Source organism: Hypanus sabinus, chromosome 2 (assembly GCF_030144855.1).
Source record: "Hypanus sabinus isolate sHypSab1 chromosome 2, sHypSab1.hap1, whole genome shotgun sequence".
NCBI classification, from domain to species: domain Eukaryota; kingdom Metazoa; phylum Chordata; class Chondrichthyes; order Myliobatiformes; family Dasyatidae; genus Hypanus; species Hypanus sabinus.
Genome location: NC_082707.1, coordinates 165,915,152 through 165,934,235, shown reverse-complemented (window position 1 = coordinate 165,934,235; position 19,084 = coordinate 165,915,152). Strand labels below are relative to the sequence as shown.

At 38.6% G+C, this 19,084-nt stretch overlaps 1 protein-coding gene across 3 annotated transcripts in view; it reads left to right on the top strand.

Annotated features, from left to right (window-relative positions):
- mark3a (MAP/microtubule affinity-regulating kinase 3a) overlaps positions 1-19,084 on the top strand; it is a 164,136-nt gene that overhangs the window by 125,705 nt on the left and 19,347 nt on the right. For 2 of the 3 annotated variants that reach the window (XM_059958618.1, XM_059958623.1), the window contains exon 15: positions 397-657. In XM_059958618.1, coding sequence (XP_059814601.1) covers positions 397-657 — 261 coding nt within the window. Of the gene's footprint in view, positions 1-396; positions 658-4,383; positions 4,411-19,084 lie in introns of all 3 variants that reach the window. The other variant, XM_059958612.1, reaches the window with a different exon arrangement.

Here is a 19,084-nt window from a genome sequence, read left to right as displayed (position 1 = left end):
TTCTAGCTATCTCAAAAGGAATTTGAATGCAGATTAAATTGCCAATGAATAAGTTTTGTCAATTAGTGCTACCTTGTTTTCATTATATAGAGAAGTGTTTAATATTTATCTAATCTTGTATGCGAGAATTGTGCAAGGATACATAATCGCAGGTTGGCTTTCCTATTTGTTGTGTGGCTTTTAATAGTTTTTGTCACAGCTCTATTTTGTAAAAATTTAAACACTTAATGTCCTTATTTTGGTGTTTTATTTACTTATAGCTGGTTTTAACTCTAAAAGTTATTTTAAGAAATAATAGATTATTAATACTATTACGTCTAATTTGTAATCACCAGTTCATTAGTATGCAGTAGTTCTGGAATGATTTTGTTGCTTTTTTGAAATGTTTTCTTATAGTACTGCTCCAGGGCAAAGAACTCCTGTGACTTCCACTCACAGTATCAGCAGTGCAACCACTCCTGACAGAATCCGTTTCCCTAGAGGAACTGCAAGTCGTAGCACTTTCCATGGTGGTCAGCTCAGAGAGCGACGAAATGCAACCTACAATGGACCACCTGCATCTCCTACACTGTCTCATGATGCCACTCCTTTGTCGCAGACACGGAGTAGAGGCTCTACAAACCTCTTTAGTAAATTGACCTCAAAACTCACAAGAAGGTAGGAAATACTGAGTATATAGATTTTTTTTTAACCATCTATCACATAAATTCACTCCAATGTTTAATTATTTAATCTTCATAAATTTACATTGAACTTTAACAAACTTGAGTGTGTTGCTAAATTTTAGTACTTATAAATATCATTGCAGTTTTTAAAAAAGCATTGCCTAAAATTTTATGTTCTGTGTTTTTTTTTGGAAACTGCCACTATTGCATTTTTATTGTATAATCTTAACCAAAAAAAGACCATATACAGAGGAGCAGAATGAGCCATTCAGCTCATCGAGTCTACTGCAACATTCCATAATGGTTAATTTATTATCCCTTTCAACTCCGTTCACCTGCCTCCTCCCCATAGCCTTTGATGTTTTGACTATTCAAGAACCTATAAATCTCTGCTATAAATATTCTCTATGACTTGGCCTCCACAGCCATCTGTGGCAATGAATTCCACAGATTCACTACCCTTTGGCTAAAGAAATCCCTCATCTCTTCCAAATGGAAGTCCCTCTATTCTAAGACTATGCCCTCTAGTCCCAGACTCCCCACTATAGGCAACTCTCCACTCTATCTTAGGTCTTTTAATATTTGATGGGTTTTAATTAGATATCCCTCCCCCCATTCATCTAAACTCCAGCAAGTACAGGCCCAGAGCCATCATTTGCTCCTCATATGTTAACCCGTTCATTCCTGGAATCATACTTGTAAATCTCATCTGGATCCTCTCCAATGCCAGCACATCTTTTGTTAGATAAGGGGCCCAAAACTGTTCACAATACTCTGGGGTGACCAGTGCCTTATAAAGCCTCAGCGTTACATCCATATAACCATATAACAATTACAGCACAGAAACAAACCATCTCAGCCCTTCTAGTCCGTGCCGAACGCTTACTCTCACCTAGTCCCACTGACCTGCACTCAGCCCATAACCCTCCATTCCTTTCCTGTCCATATACCTATCCAATTTTACTTTAAATGACAATACTGAACCTGCCTCTACCACTTCTACTGGAAGCTTGTTCCACAGAGCTACCACTCTCTGAGTAAAGAAATTCCCCCTCTTGTTACCCTTAAACTTTTGCCCCTTAACTCTCAATTCATAACTCATGTCCTCTTGTTTGAGAACCTCTGCTTTAGATGAATACTTCATCATTCTGCACCTTCTGAATTCCCTCCAGAAACTCTGGCCAATACTGTTCTAACATCATCCCTACTCCTGTCCCCTTCCAATCAACTTTGGCCAGCTCCTCTCTCATGCCTTTGTAATACCCTTTACTCCACTGTAATACTGATACATCTGACCCTAGCATCTTCCTCTCAAACTGCAGGTTGAATTCTATCATATTATGATCACTGCTTACTAAGGGTTCCTTTACATTAAGTACCCTAATTAAATCCAGTTCATTGCACAACACCCAGCCCAGAAGTGCCTTTGCCCTAATGGACTCAAAACACAAGCTGTTCTAAAAAGCCATCTCATAGGCATTCTATAAATTCCCTCTACTTAACCTGGTTTTCCCAATCCAATTGCACGTTGAAATCCCCCATGACTGTCATAACATAGCTCTTTTGCATTTTTTTTTTCTGTCTCCTGTTGAATCTATACCCCACATCTTGGTTACTGCTTGGAGACCTGTATATAACTCCCATCCGAGTCTTTTTACCATTGCAGTTTCTTAATTGTACCCACAAGAATCCTACGTCTTCCAATCCAATGTCTTCTCTTTCCAAAAATTTGATGTCATTTTTGTTTTACCAACAGAGCCACCCACACCCCCTCTGCCAATACAATGTATACCTTTTAAGCTGCCAACTTTGATCTTCTTTCAGCCGCAACTCTACTTGCCCTTCTTCAGTCTTACTACAGAATGCATCTACTGGTACACCACCAACCCCATCCTCAGCCCTTATGCTCTGGTAAATTAGTTTAAGCACTCCCCAACAGCTCAACAAACCTGCCTTACAAGGATATTGGTCCCCCTCGAGTTCAGGTGTAACTTATCCTTATTGTACCAGTTATACCTTCCCTAGAAAAGATTCCAATGATCCAGAAATCTGAAATCCTACCCCCTGCACCACTTCCTCAGCTACTCATTCATCTGTGCTGTCATTCTATTCCTGCCCTGCCTAGCACATGGTACTGGGAGTAATTCAGAGATTACTACCTTGGAGGTCCTGAATAGAGGCAGTAGTAGACATATGACCCCTGACCAGTTTGCTAGCATTCAATAATTTGCTGCATCATAAAGTTTTTCAGTGTATTGTGGACCTCCCAGTGCATCAATGGATTGGGTTTCAAGCATAGGTACTATATGTAGGTGAAAACATGAGTGAATTCACACAGCTAAGTCCCATGAATGACAGGAGAATAAATTCTAGAAGAACTGTCTTGATTTTTAATTAATACAATGGGTTCTTTAGTTCCTCATGAGGAATTTAAGAGATCTGGCTAAAACGAAAGCAAATAAGATTCCTGACTAGTTAACAAACTTCGGATTCAGATGTTGGATTAATACCACTGGACTAAAGTGGTATTATGCCAGTTGTCCAATAATGTAGATATTTTTGTGATGACTTTTTTCTTTGCTTTAACAATTTGATATTGATATGAAATTGATATAGTTGTATTAACAGTTTTAAACATTAAATATTATAGCATCTTCAATAAAATATGCTTATATTTAAAGTGTACAAGTGTTTTAGTTTACAGTGCTATTTAGATTTGTAGAGGTGCAAATTGAAATTGAGTATCTACAGATTTCAGTTTTTTGGTTCTTAAAATATTGCAGTTCTCTATTTTACATTTTCATTGTTCACTACATTATAGTATGGCCATCTTACTAAGAAACTGTGAAACAACAAATATTTGGAAATAGATTCTTCATGAATCTCATTGAAACATTCTTAACAAACCAAATAAAGCATAATTCCAAAATAGATTTTGTTTTCTCTATAGATGTGACAATGGATAGAGAAAACAAAACAGTTTTGTGGAAAATTCAAGGTGTACTGGAATTAGCTGGAATTTTTTTTTCCCTGACTTAAATGTAGTAGCTTGTTCATTATTTGCCATCAAGGTTATAAATATGTAAATGAAAAAAGGAATTTGATGGATTCATGTGAATTTTGTAGAACTTTCTCATGAGGAAATCATAAGTAATGATGATAAGTCTACTCCACCAAAGCTAAAATTGAAATGAGTAACTATAAACTGAACGTTTTTAAAATTAAGAAACATGAACAGATCTTACTTTGGTCATTAGCACAGAACATACTATAGTAGTAGTTGTATGTAGGCTTATATTATTGAAATTTGGTCCTATTGAACTCAACAGTGTATTTCTCAATTGGTGTATGATGTATGTCACCATTATATTGAGTGTTTAGCAGAGTCTACCATAACTAAATTTCTCTTCAACTAGATTTTCTACCTAGCATAATTGTCCAGTCAGAATGTGCCACAAACTTGATCTAAGTTATTAATGTAAGCAATAAAGGGGAAATTCATTTTAGCTAACAATATTGAGCTATTCCTGGCTGGACTGTTGGGCAATCATAATTTTCTACATGGCTAGAATCTAAATTGCATCTGTAGCTTTACACCGAATCCTATCATGGCATCTTTCTCATTACTATTGTTTGATTTAGGCATAAAACATGCAATTTTTCATATTACATACATTTGGATTTTATTTACATTTTTGCTTCTCACTTTTTTATTTAGAAACATGTCTTTCAGGTTTTCCAAAAGGTAGGATTTATAATGTAATGGCTTGATCTGCAATTTTAGCAGAAACCTGATTTCACAGCCTTGATAACTCAATGACTTGCTGCTAACATGAGAAAATACTACTAGCTTACTTAGGAGATTGTATACTTTTAGACAATTAGTGATGGGGAGCAGATTAACCTTAAAAAGCTCTTAAAAATATCTGTAGCTGAGCATGCTTGTTACCTGCTATTGTGTTAGATTCATAATTAATTACATATCTGGGTTCATATTGCTTTTCTACTAATGTACCAAGCATGAGTATGAATAATTGAATTATGAGCACTGTCAATCCAAAATCTTCTGAAATAAATTATGTTAAATATTGTGGGCTGAGGAAGCAGATTCTGTGATTGCAGTACCAAAGTCTGCTGCAAAATGTTTGATATAGAATTCAAGTGATGCAGGAGGAAATGGATTTCCGTGGTAAATGGCATGATTTTCAGTTCCATTTACGCATTTTAGAGCAGATGATTTGCCATACCTCATGGAAAAGTTTTGTGTTAAGACAGAAATGCTAGAAAGATTCAGCAGGTCATTCAGCATCCATGGAGCTCTAGAGATCTTACTTGATGACTAGAAAAGGTGAGAAAAACATTTTAAGTTGTAGATCGGTATAGCAAACAAAGAAAACACCTATGATAGCATAATCAGCAAGAGAAAGAAGCGCTGGCGAAGAGAAGGTGGTAAAGGCATGTCAGTTATAGTTGATCTGTCTGGAAAATATATAACTAGAAGATGAATGAGAACAACGAAGGTAAAGTAATGATGGTAAGGCAAGAGGATCTCTCTTGATCAGCATGATATCACAGGTATTCCTTTTGTTCCCTCTGCCTCTTTCTCCATCTTTTCAACTTAGCACATGTTTGATTTCTAGTGTTTTTTAGATCTGAATTGCTTTATTTCCTTCTCCAGAATGCTGCCTGTCTGCATAGTATTTCCCACATTTGCTGTTTTATTTTTGGATTTAAGCATCCGTGAAGAGTGAATCCGTGAATAATATAGCTAACAAAAGAACTTTTCCCTTCCATAATAACAATTTTCACTGCCCCAGCCCCATATGGATATCACGCATTGATAACACACAAGTTTCACTGTAGGAAACTTTACAATTGCCACAGTAGCTTAGGAATTATAGTATTTTTATCTAGAGATGTAGTATGTTATTTATAATGGTTAAGAAAATAATATCCTGTTACCCAGATACCGGCCTGAGTTTTGCCGACTTTCCTAGGTTATGATTGTTTTTATTGTGTGATTTATTTACTGGATTCATTCATTAGGAGAAAGATCACCGTGATGGCAGGCTTAGCAAGAGATAAAGAGAGTTAGAGACGCTGCAACATTAATTAAATCTGTAATTATGTTGTACCGAAAGATTATATGCATATGTTGCCTGATAGCTGAATTGCGCCGCATATTCTGCTGTGAAATTACTGGAATCTTTAGATTTTAAATGAGCTGATATAAAAGGTAATATCAATTCTTATAAAACTGTTGATATTTCAAAAATCATTTGATGGTATTAAATGATTTTTTAAAAAGAGTGATAGGTTAATTTGGTTAGTAAATTGGCTACTTTGTAAACTGGATTAATAATAGATTCATAGTGTTGTGGAGTGGTGAAGGCATCAGGAAATGAATCCTGGATATTTTTTAAAAAACGCTGCGTTCTTTTCCAAGTCTACTGAATCATAGTATTTATAAATGATATTGAAAAAGATGGCACCTGCTCAAGCAAGCTAAAGAGTGAAGTTTATTATGAGATATTTATCACACATTGTGGGCAAAACACAAGGAAACCTATTCAGAGTGCCATTGACAAAATGGTAAATGAAACAAAATGGAGTTGGGGTTGTGTTAGATTTACTGACCATTTACAAGGTATTGTCACATTGGTAAATTAAATCAGTGTTCATCTTCAGCACATTTAACTAATTGAGTATCAGTTGTTCTGGCCTTTGCATAAATAGGTCACCTACCATGAAAAAGGGTGCATTACTGTAGAGCAGTAAGTGTCAAGATACAGGAATTCTGCAGAGATAGTCAAAAGAAGAAAGCTTTACAGGTGGACAACCCTGGAACATCTGGATGTCAAGGATGCATACATCATGCTTTTTTTATCAACTACAGATCGGCATTGATGTATATGGAATTGAGACAGGAATTCAAAATATTTCCTTAAATAATATCTTTTCTGAAACACTATCTATTGATCAGACTGTGCTAGCCAATGAGGGAGCATACACCTGAGCTCATAGCAGGCATTTTATTATATCTCAACAGAACGGAATTTCTTAGAGAAAGGTATATTTAAAGACTAAAGGAAATGGAATTTGGGGTGAGATACTACAACAACTTCCAGTAAAAACAAGATAAATTTTCCCACCAAAAGATGTAGTGAATAGAGAAGATCCATGTACATTTTATAGATAAAATCAATTTCTATCACTTCCACCAGGCATTAAGATTGTCCATTGTCTAAGGCTGGGAATAATGGCATCATCACTGCATCACTTTTTCAAATAATGGTGGCAAAATGAGATTAAATGATGATTATACACCATAGAAAGAAATACATTTAATGATTAAATATTAACTTAATGGGGCCTGAGTAACTGGTTTGTGGGTTAATTATTGTAAGATGTGAGGACAGGAAGGAAATGATGTAAAGCGCCTTGTTGGGAGATAATATGGATTGAAGAGAGACTATGATTAAAACTTGCATCAGATTCCTTTCTCATTCTGGGTGATTTATGTATTCCTTCAAATACTTTTAATATTTATCAATTATCTGGTTTATTTCTTTTGATAATCTCTCGGCACTCAGCTATTGACATAGCTTGTGTTGTTGTTGCCAAATGTTGAACAAATGACAGCATCCAGCACACAATGTAAACATTTAATGTACTTTTTGACATTGAAACAGCAAAGTAATTTTCCTTCTGACATTTTTATAATACTTTCCATCTCACTCTAGGAGATTACGGTATTAAGGAAAGAACGCAAGAGCATAATGTGTTCTGTGTACTAAGAATATTCAGAAATAATGAAGTGCTTGAGGAACTTAGCAGGTCAGGCAGCATCTATGGCCCAATCTATGCTCACTTTGATTGCCAAAACATAGAGGAACCTTCACAAACTCCCATAGCCCCCATTGACCCTGTGATTTCAGTCTCTGAGGCTGACGTGAGAGCATCCTTCAAGAGGGAGAGCCCACAGAAAGCATCCTACCCTGTTGGGGTACCTGGCTAAGTATTAAAGACCTGTGCTGATCGTCTGGCTGGAGTGTTCACTGATATCTCTAACCTCTCGCTTAAGCAGTCTGAGGTACCCACCTCCTTCACGCTGGCTTCAATTATATTGATGCCTAAGAAGAATGCAGTAACCTGACACACTGACCATCATCCAGTATCACTTACAGCCACCGTGATGAATTGCTTTGAGAGGTTGGTGATGTAATATATCAACTTCTGCCCAAGAAGTGATCTGCTCCAATTTGACTACTGTCATAACAGATGCCATTTCATTCAACCCTGGAACATCTGGACAGCAAAGATGCATACATCATGATGCTTTTTATTGACTACAGATGAACATTCAGTACTATCATTTCTTCAAAATTAATCAGTAAGCTTCAAGACCTTGGTCTCAATGCCAAATTGTACAATTGGAGCCCCAATTTTCTCGCTTGCAGACCCCAGTCGGTTTTGATTGGCAACATTTCCATCAGGACAGGTGCACCAGGAGGCTGTGTGCTTAGCCCCCTGCTTAACTTATGACTATGTGGCTAAGCATAGCTCCAATGCTATATTTAAGTTTGCTGACAACACCACTGTCATTGGCCAAATCAAAGATGACAAATGAGCATATAGGAGGGAGATTGAAAATCTGGCTGAATGGTGCCACAACAACCACCTCTCAGTCCATGTCAGCAAGACCCAGGAGCTGATTATTGAGGAGGAGGAAATCAGAGATCCATGAACCAGTCCTCATCAGGGGATCAGAGGTGGATGTGTCAGCAACTTTAAAATTCACAGTTTTATTATTTCAGAAGATCTGTCCTGGGCCCAGCATATAAGTGCAATTACGAAGAAAGCATTGTTTTTTTTTTCTGCTGTTTTTGTGCAATTTGTTGGTTTTTTTGCACGATGGTTGTTTATCCGTCCTGTTGGGTGCAGCCTTTCATTGATTCTATTGCGTTTCTTGGATTTGCCAAACATGCCCACAAGAAAACTAATCTCAGCTTTGTATATGGTGACATTTATGTACTTTGATAATAAAGTTACTTTGAACTGTGGAGACAACTGGACAGTTGATGTTCAGGTCAAGACTCTTCATCTGGACATCTGGTCTACACACAGAAATAATTCACTGTTAATTTTAAAGCATGGCCACTTGCAGGAAAACACAGAAGCACTGACAGAAAAGTAATACCACCAGAAATACAAGTAGCCAATTAGAATAATTTCCTGTCGGTGTTTGAGGAATAACCATCTTGGGCAATTAGCATCTTGTTCTTCATTAAATATCGTTGTCTTCAGTTTAATCTCATCAGAAAGATTATATATAGATTATTGTAACATTCTCTTGTACACTATTGAACAATTACCTTAATTTACTCAATCCTGGAGTAAAGATGGGATGTCCCAGAAATAAGTGCACACTGCTGACTTCCATATAAATCAGTGTGACTTTACAGATCTTCCCACTGGGATTTTGTGGAAAACACTGTGTGGATTCACTGGTGTTGCTTTGGCAAATCTAGCTTGCTGTCTAATCAAGAAGAAAATTTGACAGTTAATTAAGATTTTCCCAGAACTGTCAAGGACTGAAAACTGTTAAAAATGTTGAAAACTGTAGAAAATTTGAAACAAAGGTCAAGCATTTTCAAACATTTCCAAAAACTTAAAACTATGCCAGCATATCATTGGATATTTGTTTAAAGATCCTTGAAAGTTTCTTAAAGTAGTTTTAAATTTTAAACCTTAGGATATCAACTTTCAATTTATTCAGAACAAAAGCATTCCATTGAAATTAATGGAAGAATATCCTTCACATCATAAGTGTCCTGATGCAAGATATTTTAACAAGTTCATTATCCCAAGTGTTGAGTAACCAGCCCAAGTTCCCGGCTGCAGTATCATACTATCACTGAACTCTCAGTGTTGTTACCTGTTTTGTCTTCACATTATTGCTCAGCCACATTTCGGCCAACAAGTTTAAAGAAATAATTGTCGTGCATATTTTAAAATGCATTTGTACTTTATTCTCAATATAGCAACTGTCCTCAATTACTAACATGGCAGTTCAGTGACTTTCATTTGACAGTTAAATAAAAATCACTATTTATATCTTGCCTTCAGTTGCCATGTGAGCATTTAGGACATTTGAATTTTTAAAACAAGTTAGAATTCTGACAGTTTATTATGGTTAGACAATTGTTATGAGCCTTGTCCTTTCTGTTGTTGAGTTATATGCTCATAAAACTTCCTTGAATTTCTCTTTTTCAACGCTTCTTTCCCCTGTGTAATCAGTATAAATACTTTAAGTTATTCAGATTAGGAAAGGAATTTACAGACCTGCCAGCGATACTTCTCAGAATGTGCATATTGACCTTTTGCTCTAGGGTTTGTTGATACAGGCAGCCCCCATTTTCCAAACGTTCGCTTTATGACAACTGACTTTTACAAAAGACCTACATTAGTTATCTGTTTTCGTTAGCTGAACAGTATTTTTGCTTTTACGAGAAAAGGCAGCGCACACCCTGAGCAGCCAAGCTCCTCCCCCGGAACTACATTCTAGCTGCCACAGCTTAAACACATGTCTGTGAGCATCTATGAAAGTGTTGCAAAAATGGAAGTTAAAGTTAATCATGGTTGGTTTGATTGGTTTTGAGGTGACGACAGCTTCATAGCTTAAAGGTTACTGGAGAGAGCGTTTCTGCCCAGAGTGCTTGCATGAGATTTTCGCTATGCTTGACAGTGCTGCAATGATTGCAGAAAAGCATTTCTACTTTATATAGGCTGTGTAGGTTTTATGAGTTATTTGGCATGATTTGGTAGGTTTTTTTTGGTTCTGGGAACACTCACAAATTTTTCCGTATAAATTAATGGTAATTGCTTCTTCGCTTTATGCCATTCTGGCTTACGAACTGTTTCATAGGAATGCTCCATCTTCAGATAGTAGGGGAAACCTGCATTTGTAAACTAGTTAATTACTGCAAACTATTTCATTATCACTGACCAAAGAAAGTACTGGAGACTAATGATGAAGTATTGAAAAATCATATAATCCAGAAGTATAGCTGCAGTTTTTAATATTCATGAAATATGGCTAAAATATTTCTATCGACTTTAATGGGTTAGAATTACCCATTGGCTTCTGATTTGGATGACAACCTGTACTTATAAAGTAACAAACCAATTTGCAGATTATTTTGCGCTGAAGGAGTCTGAAGTTGAGAACTTCTAATTAAGTATATAGTAAGTATATAAAATTGCATCATATATAAATTAATTTATATATAATATGTGTAGTTTTTTTAAAAAGAGGGAGGATGAGTAGTAATAATACTCCTTTACGGGGATACATAAGAAATAGGAGGAGAAGTAGACCATCTGGCCCATCGAGACTGCTCTGCCATTCAGTAAGATCATGGCTGATCTAGCTGTGGACTCACCTCCACCTACTTACCTTTTCCCCATAATCCTCAATTCCCCTACTATGCAAAATAGATGCTTTTTTTTTGAAAATGCATAATCCACATAACTAGTTCAAAACTACCATGAGATTTGAGATTTTTCTTTTATAAGATCCTTTCTCCCTACCCCACACCACCCCCATTTTTCTAAACTCCAAGGAGTACAGGCCCAGACCCTTCAAACGCTGCTCCTGCATTAAACCTTTCATTTCTGGATCTTTCTCATAAACCTCCTCTGGACCCTCAAAGTTCAAAGTGAATGTATGATCAAAGTATGTATATGTTATATACTATTTTGAGATTCATTTTCTTACAGGCAGTTACGGAAAAGTAAGTACAATTGAATGCAAGTATGCAAATAATAAATAAAATGTGAATAAGTAATAAAGAGAACATGAGTTGCAGAGTCCCTGAAAGTGAGTCTATAGGTTGTGGAGTCAGTTTAGTGTTGTGGTGATTAAAGTTATACACGGTGGTTCAGGAGCCTGATGGTTGTAGAGTAATAACTGTTCCTGAATCTGGTGGTGTAGTATCTGAGGATCCTGTACCTTCCAGCAAGAAGAGGGTAGGATCTGGATGGCAGGGGTCCTCAATGATGGATGCTGTTTTCCTGTGGCAGCATTCCTTGCAAATGTGCTCATTGATGGAGAGGATTTTGCCAGTGATGGACTGGGCTGTATCCACTCTCCCATGCCAGAACATCCTTTCTTAGATATGGGGCCCAAAACAGCTCACAATACATCAAATGTGGTCTGATCAGTGCCTCGGTATTACATCCTTTTATATTCTAGACCTCTAGAAATGAATGCTAATATTGCTTTTGTCTTCCTTACTACCGACTCAACTTGCAAGTTGATCATTAGGGAATCCTGGCACTAGGACTCTCAGGCCCCTTTGCACCTGCAATTTATCTTTCTATTCCTGGACTCACTAGCAGGTGGCACCATTTTGGAAATCAGTACCCACAAGGTCCTGAATTTTAATTTCTTACCTAACTTCCTATACTCATTCTTCAAGAACTTATTCCTCATTTTGCCCATGTAATGTGTATCAATGTGTACAACGATGTCTGGCTGTTTGTCAGACAACACACCTTCCTAATATCTCTTCTGTGGCCACAGAATCTCCTATCTGTCCCCCTTTACTATCGAGTCTCCTATCATTATCACACTATCTGACTGTACCCTTTCCTTCTGAGTCTCAGTGGGAGTCACAGTGCCAGAGACCTCACTACTAGTGCCTGAAGAATGTGAAGAATATACCCTTCAACAGTATCCAAAGAGGTATACCTGTTTGTGAGGGAAGTGACACAGTAGAGCCCTGAACTGACTACCTTATGCCCTTCTGGCAGTCATCCATCTATCTGAAGCCTGTAGTTTGAGTGTGACCACTTCACTAAAACTCATTGTTGAAACCCTCATTTGACCATCCAACTGCACCTCCAGTTTCTTGACCTGGTCTGTTGAGTTGCAGCTGGGTGCACTTCCTACAGATGTAGTCATCAAGGAGACTGTGAGGTTCCCTGGCTTCCTACATCTTGCAAGAAGAGCATTCTACTGCCCTAACTACCACTGAATCAAGGACTAAGGATCAACAACAAATTAAAATCTTTCTTGTTCCTTCTCTCTGAAGACTTTTCAAAGAATGCTGTCACTCCCAACACCTGGGGCACTTACTCTGCCTCTTCATACTAAAGCTATAGCTTCCCACTCTCATACTGGCTGCTCAGCTTTATTCTTAACTACTCTTTATTGGATGCTGTCAAGCTAGTTATCGCATCAGCTCACAGTAACGGATCCAACACCCACCTGAGTTGTAGGGGTACGGATGAACGCTGCACCAGTTTCCTCCATCTCTCATGGTTGCGGACAAGAGCCTGAGTTGTGGCAAAGCTCTCTCTGGTTCTCTCTGATATGTTGTTTGCCCCTTTCTTCCTCTGTCTGCCCCTTTTCATTTTTCCCTGAAGAGTGGTCTTTGAGGGTCCACTTGATCTTGTTATGTGGCCATGCCATCTCAGTTTCCTTTTCTTTACTGTGGACAGTGGATCTTTATATTGTCTCACGTGCTGGGGGATGGTTCTTTGTACTTCATCGTTTGAGATATGATCTGTATGGGAGATACCGAGGAGCCTTCTGAAGCATCTCATTTCTACTGCCTGGATCTTCTTTTGCAGTTCTGCTGTCAAAGTCCATGATTCACATATATACAACAAGACGGAGAGCGCAAGTGCATACAGCAGTTTCAACTTGGATCCGAGAGTGATGTTATTGTATCACCAGATTGGTTTTAGTTTAGTCAGCATTGCTATTGTTTGAGTTGACCTTGGAAGGACTTCAGGCTCTGATCCTTCCTAGCTGATGATGGAGCCGAGATACTTGAACTGTTTGACAGTCTCTAGTTCTTGTCCACTGACTGGGATTTTTGTCATGATTAGCTCCTCACTATTTCTTATCAGTTGGGTTTTCTGTGTGCTAATCTCCATGGCATATCTGGTAGATGTATTGTCTGGACGGTTCACAAGGCAGGCCAATTCATCCTCACTTCCTGCCAGCCCATCAGTGTCATCAGCGAGCCTGAGGTTGGTCATACAAAACTCCCATCAACTATTATCTAACAATTTGCAAATTGCCTCTTTTGGGTTCCTGTTCGGTGAAACTTAGCAGTAAGTCTTGAGACCCAATTCTTTTAAACTCTTTCTTCAAGTCCTGGGTCTTCTTCAGTGAAACTCACCAGGATGTGTACTTAGCCCACTGCTCTACTGTCTTTACACCCATGACTGTGCAGCTAGGCAGAGCTCAAATAGCATCTATAAATTTGCTGATACTACAACTACTGTCATCACAATTTCAGATGGTGACAAAAGTGTACAGGCTCAAGATACATCAGCTAGTTGAGTGGTGTCGCAACATCTGTGCACTCAACATCAGAACTGATTGTGGACTTCAGAAAGGGTTAAGACAAGGGAACACACACCAGTCCTCATAGGCCAATCAGAAGTGGAAAGAATGAGGAATTTCTAGTTCCTGGGTTTCAATATCTCAGAGGCTCTAACCTGGATCCAACATATTGATCCAGCTACAAAGAAGGCATGACAGCGGCTATATTTTGGAGTTTGTGGAGTTTTGGTCTGTCACCAAAGACACTTGCAAATTTTTACAGATGTACCATAGAGAGCATTCTAAATGGTTGCATCACCATCTGGCATGGGGGGCATGTGGCTACTGCATAGGATTGAAATAAGCTGCAGATAGTTGTAAACGTAGTCAGCTCCATTATGGGTGCTGTCCTCCATTGTAACCAGGATATCTTCAAGGAGTGGTGTCCATTATTAAGGACCCCCATCACCCAGGTCATGCCTTGCTCTCATTGTTACCTTCAAGAAGAAGGTACAGAAGCCTGAATGATTAAGGAAGAGTTTCTTCTCTGTCATCTGATTTCTGAATGGACGTTGAACCCATGAATATTACCTCACTAGGCAACACGAGTGAATCTGCAGATGCTGGAAATAAATAAAAACACAAAATGCTGGCAGAACTCAGCAGGCCAGACAGCATCTATGGCTCACTACATCACTACTTACCTCACTACTTTTTTATTTCTATTTTTGCAGTACTTATTTACTGTAACTTTATACAGTCGGCCCTACTTATCTGCGAGTTCAGTATTCGCGAATCGAGAAAACCCGGAAGTGCTCTTCCAGCACTTGTTGTTCGAGCATGTACGGACTTTTTTTCTTGTCATTATTCCCTAAACAATGCAGTATAACAACTAGCTTACATAGCGTTTACTTTGTATTAGGTATTATAAGTAATCTAGAGATGATTTAAAGTATACGGGAAGATGTGCATAGGCTACCGTGGATCGGGATCGGAAAAAAATCGGAAGGTCTCTTACTATGTAAGTCGGAACAGGTACATCTGGTATTATTTAGCGTCAGTTAGTCAAACGTTTGTCTTAGTATATAGTATATATTTTACCTTTCTATGCATATAAAACACTTAAGAATGTATGTTTCAGCACCAGGCTTGGGAAGTTCCCGAGTTCGATCCAGTGACAGATCACTTCCGAGCACGCTCTCCTTCTGTGCCTGGTTGATGTGGAGGATCAAAGACCCAAAACCCAATAATTAAACCACTGTGTTGCTTAGTAATAATTGTAGCTTTCATCGGGGCAGGGTCTTTCTCACTTTATCTTTTAAAATTGTTTGGATTGTTGACCAACTGTAGCCTAACGCTTTTCCGATGACCGATGGCATTTCACCTCTTTCCGATCGCTTTATTATTTCCACTTTATTTTCAGTCGTGATCATGATTATTTTCGTGAACAGAAGCACTGCGGATTCAGAGCTCGGCTGCCGGGTCCTAATGTCCACCTCACTGAGACAGGTTAAATAAGGTCTGGGGTTCCGCCAGGTCCTAATGTCCACTATATTGAGACAGGTTGAATAATGGACGAGCATCTGCGTTTTTTGGTATCTGCGAGGGGTCCTGGAACCAATCCCTCGCGGATAAGGAGGGCCAACTATATAATATTTATTTAAGGGTTTTTCCCCCTCTGTTCTGTATCACATTGTACTGCTGCTGCAAAGACAGCAAATTTCACAACATATGCTGGTGATATTAAATCTGATTCTGATGTCCCTGGGAGTGGGGGGGGGGGAGTGGCTCATGCTCTGCTGTGTCTGTTTTCTAGCCTATGCTCTGCTGTATCCAGTGCTTTCTGCCACTTCATGATTGAGTATTCTTTGCATTTCTTCCTGATAGCCATAAATGTATGTAACATTATTCACAATGTATCTACTGGGGCGACAGAACTTTTGGTCTGATCTTTTTGTTGCAAGATACCTTAGATCTGGTTATTGCTTGTGTTGCATCCAAGTTGACACTTGATACATTCAGCTGATGTAACTTCTGCATACCCTTCTGCAGTCTTGATCCCCAGACTTGATAGAAATAATAGTAAGGGCTATGCTGGACGACGAGGTTGCAGATTATGGCTGTGTATTTTGATGTTGCTGAAGGTCTTTAATGCCTTGTACATTCCCTGAATTAAGATCTCTTAATTGTAGTAGCATGCAACATAATGGTGTCCTTGCTGTGAAGTAGAGGCTTTGTCTCCACGAGTGCTATGCGGTGATTAATTTTACTAATACTATCAAATACAGATTGGATCCACCAAAGAGAAATGATTGTTCACATTCCACAATTTGATTCAATCACCGACTATTATGGTTACAACCTAGTGGCTAAGGCCTTCAGGACATGGTGAGCTCCATGTTGGTGGTATCCACTTTGGATATCGAAAACACTACCCAGTTGCATATTTTGTGCCTTTGCTAGTTTGTTAGTACTTTGATGTGGTGGCACACTTGATTCATAAGCTAAAGAAGGAATGTAGGTGATGGGTGATATCCTTGGCTATGCTTCACCTGATATCATTAGATTTAATAGGGTATGAAGTTGATACTGAGGGCTTACAGGTCTGTCGTCTTCCACCCAAGTGCCATTATGCAACCACCCCTGGCGAATCTATCCTGTCAGTAAGGTGGGGGGGGGGGCACCCAGGCATTATGAAGAATGTGTCCAGCATTTCGTTTGTAAGGATAAACTGTGTCTGGCTGTTACTTGACTAGTATGTTTATATACCAATGCCCTAACACTTGAGGTCTTTGCAAGATGAACTAGTTACAATTGGATACAAAAGTAGGTGGCATGATAGTAAAATTATCAACGATGCCAACATTGGTTGTGTCGCTGACAGTGGAGAAGGTTGCCTTAGATTACAACAGGATTTAGAGAATTACAGGTAGATAAGGCACTAAGTTCAAGAGTTAAATGCCATGTTATAGTTTACAAACTGTTGGTTAGGCTGCACCTGGATCATGTGCAGTTCTGGGTGCTACACTCTGGAAAAGATGTGATTAAGTTAGAGAGGGCACAGAAAAGATTTATAAGGAATTTGCCTGAATTAGAGGAGCTTGACTGGCAATATTAGATAGTCCAGGTCTTTCTTTCCTGCCAAGAAGTGACATTGTAGAGATAAATAAAATTATGAGAGGCATAGATGAAATAAATAGCTAGAGACTGTTGCCCATAGTAATAGTGTCAACAATGAGAAGGCAATGGTGTAGGATGAGAGGGAGGAATTTTAAGGGAATTTGAAGGGTACATTTCACTCAGTAGTTCACATCTGGAATGAGCTACCAGAGGAGATGGAATCAGGACCAGTAAACAACATTTAAGAGGCATCAGTGTGGGTATTTGAGCAAAAGGGATTGATTTATTATAAGAAAGTGGGATTAGTATGGATAGACAAGATGGGTAGCATAAACATGGTGTGATGAAGGTTCTGTGTCTGTGCTGTACAATGTGGTATTCTGGAACCATCTTGTCTAAGTTCATTGCCATATGATCTATCAGATTTTATTATTTCACTATTTCAATATTTACGCTGAAGTTGAGTGGCTAGCAAAGCCACTTCAGAAGGCATTTAAGGGTCAAACATATTGGTGGCTGTGTAGTCACTAATAAAGTGAACTTGGTAAAAATGGCTGATCTATTCCCCTGAAGGATATTTGTAGACCACGTATAGCTTGTTGCAACAATTCAGCAATTTTGAGGTCATCATTTGCAATCATTAGATTTTTTTTTGTTTATCCAGTCCTCTGGATTAAACCACCTTTTCACCACTGCATCCTTTAATTCAGTGCTTTAATATAATTTTAGTATCAGTGTAACTTGCCAGTTTTCAAAGACTAACTTATTTAATATTATTTTAAGATAGACTCCATTTGTCCTCTTTTGTGTTTAAAACAATCCTGACTTCAGTATTGCCTTCAGAGGTATAGCAAGTGACTTATATGAAACACTTGAGAATGCTAACCATTTTCTTGTCAGAGTAGCAAAAGATGGACAACAAAGGCAGACCTCAGAATCAGGTTCATTATCACCAGCACGTGACGTGGGATTTGTTAACTTAGCAGCAGCAGTTTGATGCAATACATAATCTAGCAGAGAGAGAAAAAAATAATAATAAATAAAATAAAACACAATAAATAAACAAGTAAATCAATTATTAATATTGAATAGATTATTTTAAAATGTGCAAAAATGGAAGTAGTATATATTTTTTAAAAAAGTGAGGTAGTGTCCAAAGCTTCAAAGTCTATTTAGGAATCGGGTGGCAGAGGGGAAGAAGCTCTTCCTGAATCATTGAGTGTGTGCCTTCAGGCTTCTGTACCTCCTACCTGATGGTAACAGTGAGAAAAGTGCATGCCCTGGGTGCTGGAGGTTTTTAATAATGGACACAGCCTTTCTGAGACACTGCTCCCTAAAGATGTCCTGTGTACTTTGTAGGCTAGTGCCCAAGATGGAGCTGACTAGATTTACAACCTTCTGCAGCTTCTTTCTGTCCTGTGCAGTAGTCCCTCCATACCAGACAGCGATGCAGCCTGTCAGAATGCTCTCCATGGAACAACTATAGAAGTTTTTGAGTGTATTTGTTGACATGCCAAATCACTTCAAATTCCTAATAAAGTATAGCAGCTGTCTTGCCTACTTTATGACTACCTCAATGTGTCAGGACCAGGTAAGATCCTCAGAGATCTTACACACACAAGAACTTGAAGCTGTTCACTCTCTCCACTTCTGATCCCTCTGAGGATTGGTATGTGTTCCTTCATCTTACCCTTCCTGAAGCCCACTATCAACTTTTTCGTCTTACTGACGTTGAGTGCGAGGTTGTTGCTGTGGCACCATTCCGCTAGTTGGCATGTCTCACTCCTGTACGCCCTCTAGTCAGCACCTGAGATTCTACCAACAATGGTTGTATCATCTGCAAATTTGTAGATGGCATTTCAGGTGTGCCTAGTCATACAGTCATGTGTATACAGAGAGTAGAGCAGTGAGCTAAGCACACACCCCTGAGGTACACCAGTGTTGATCGTCAGCAAAA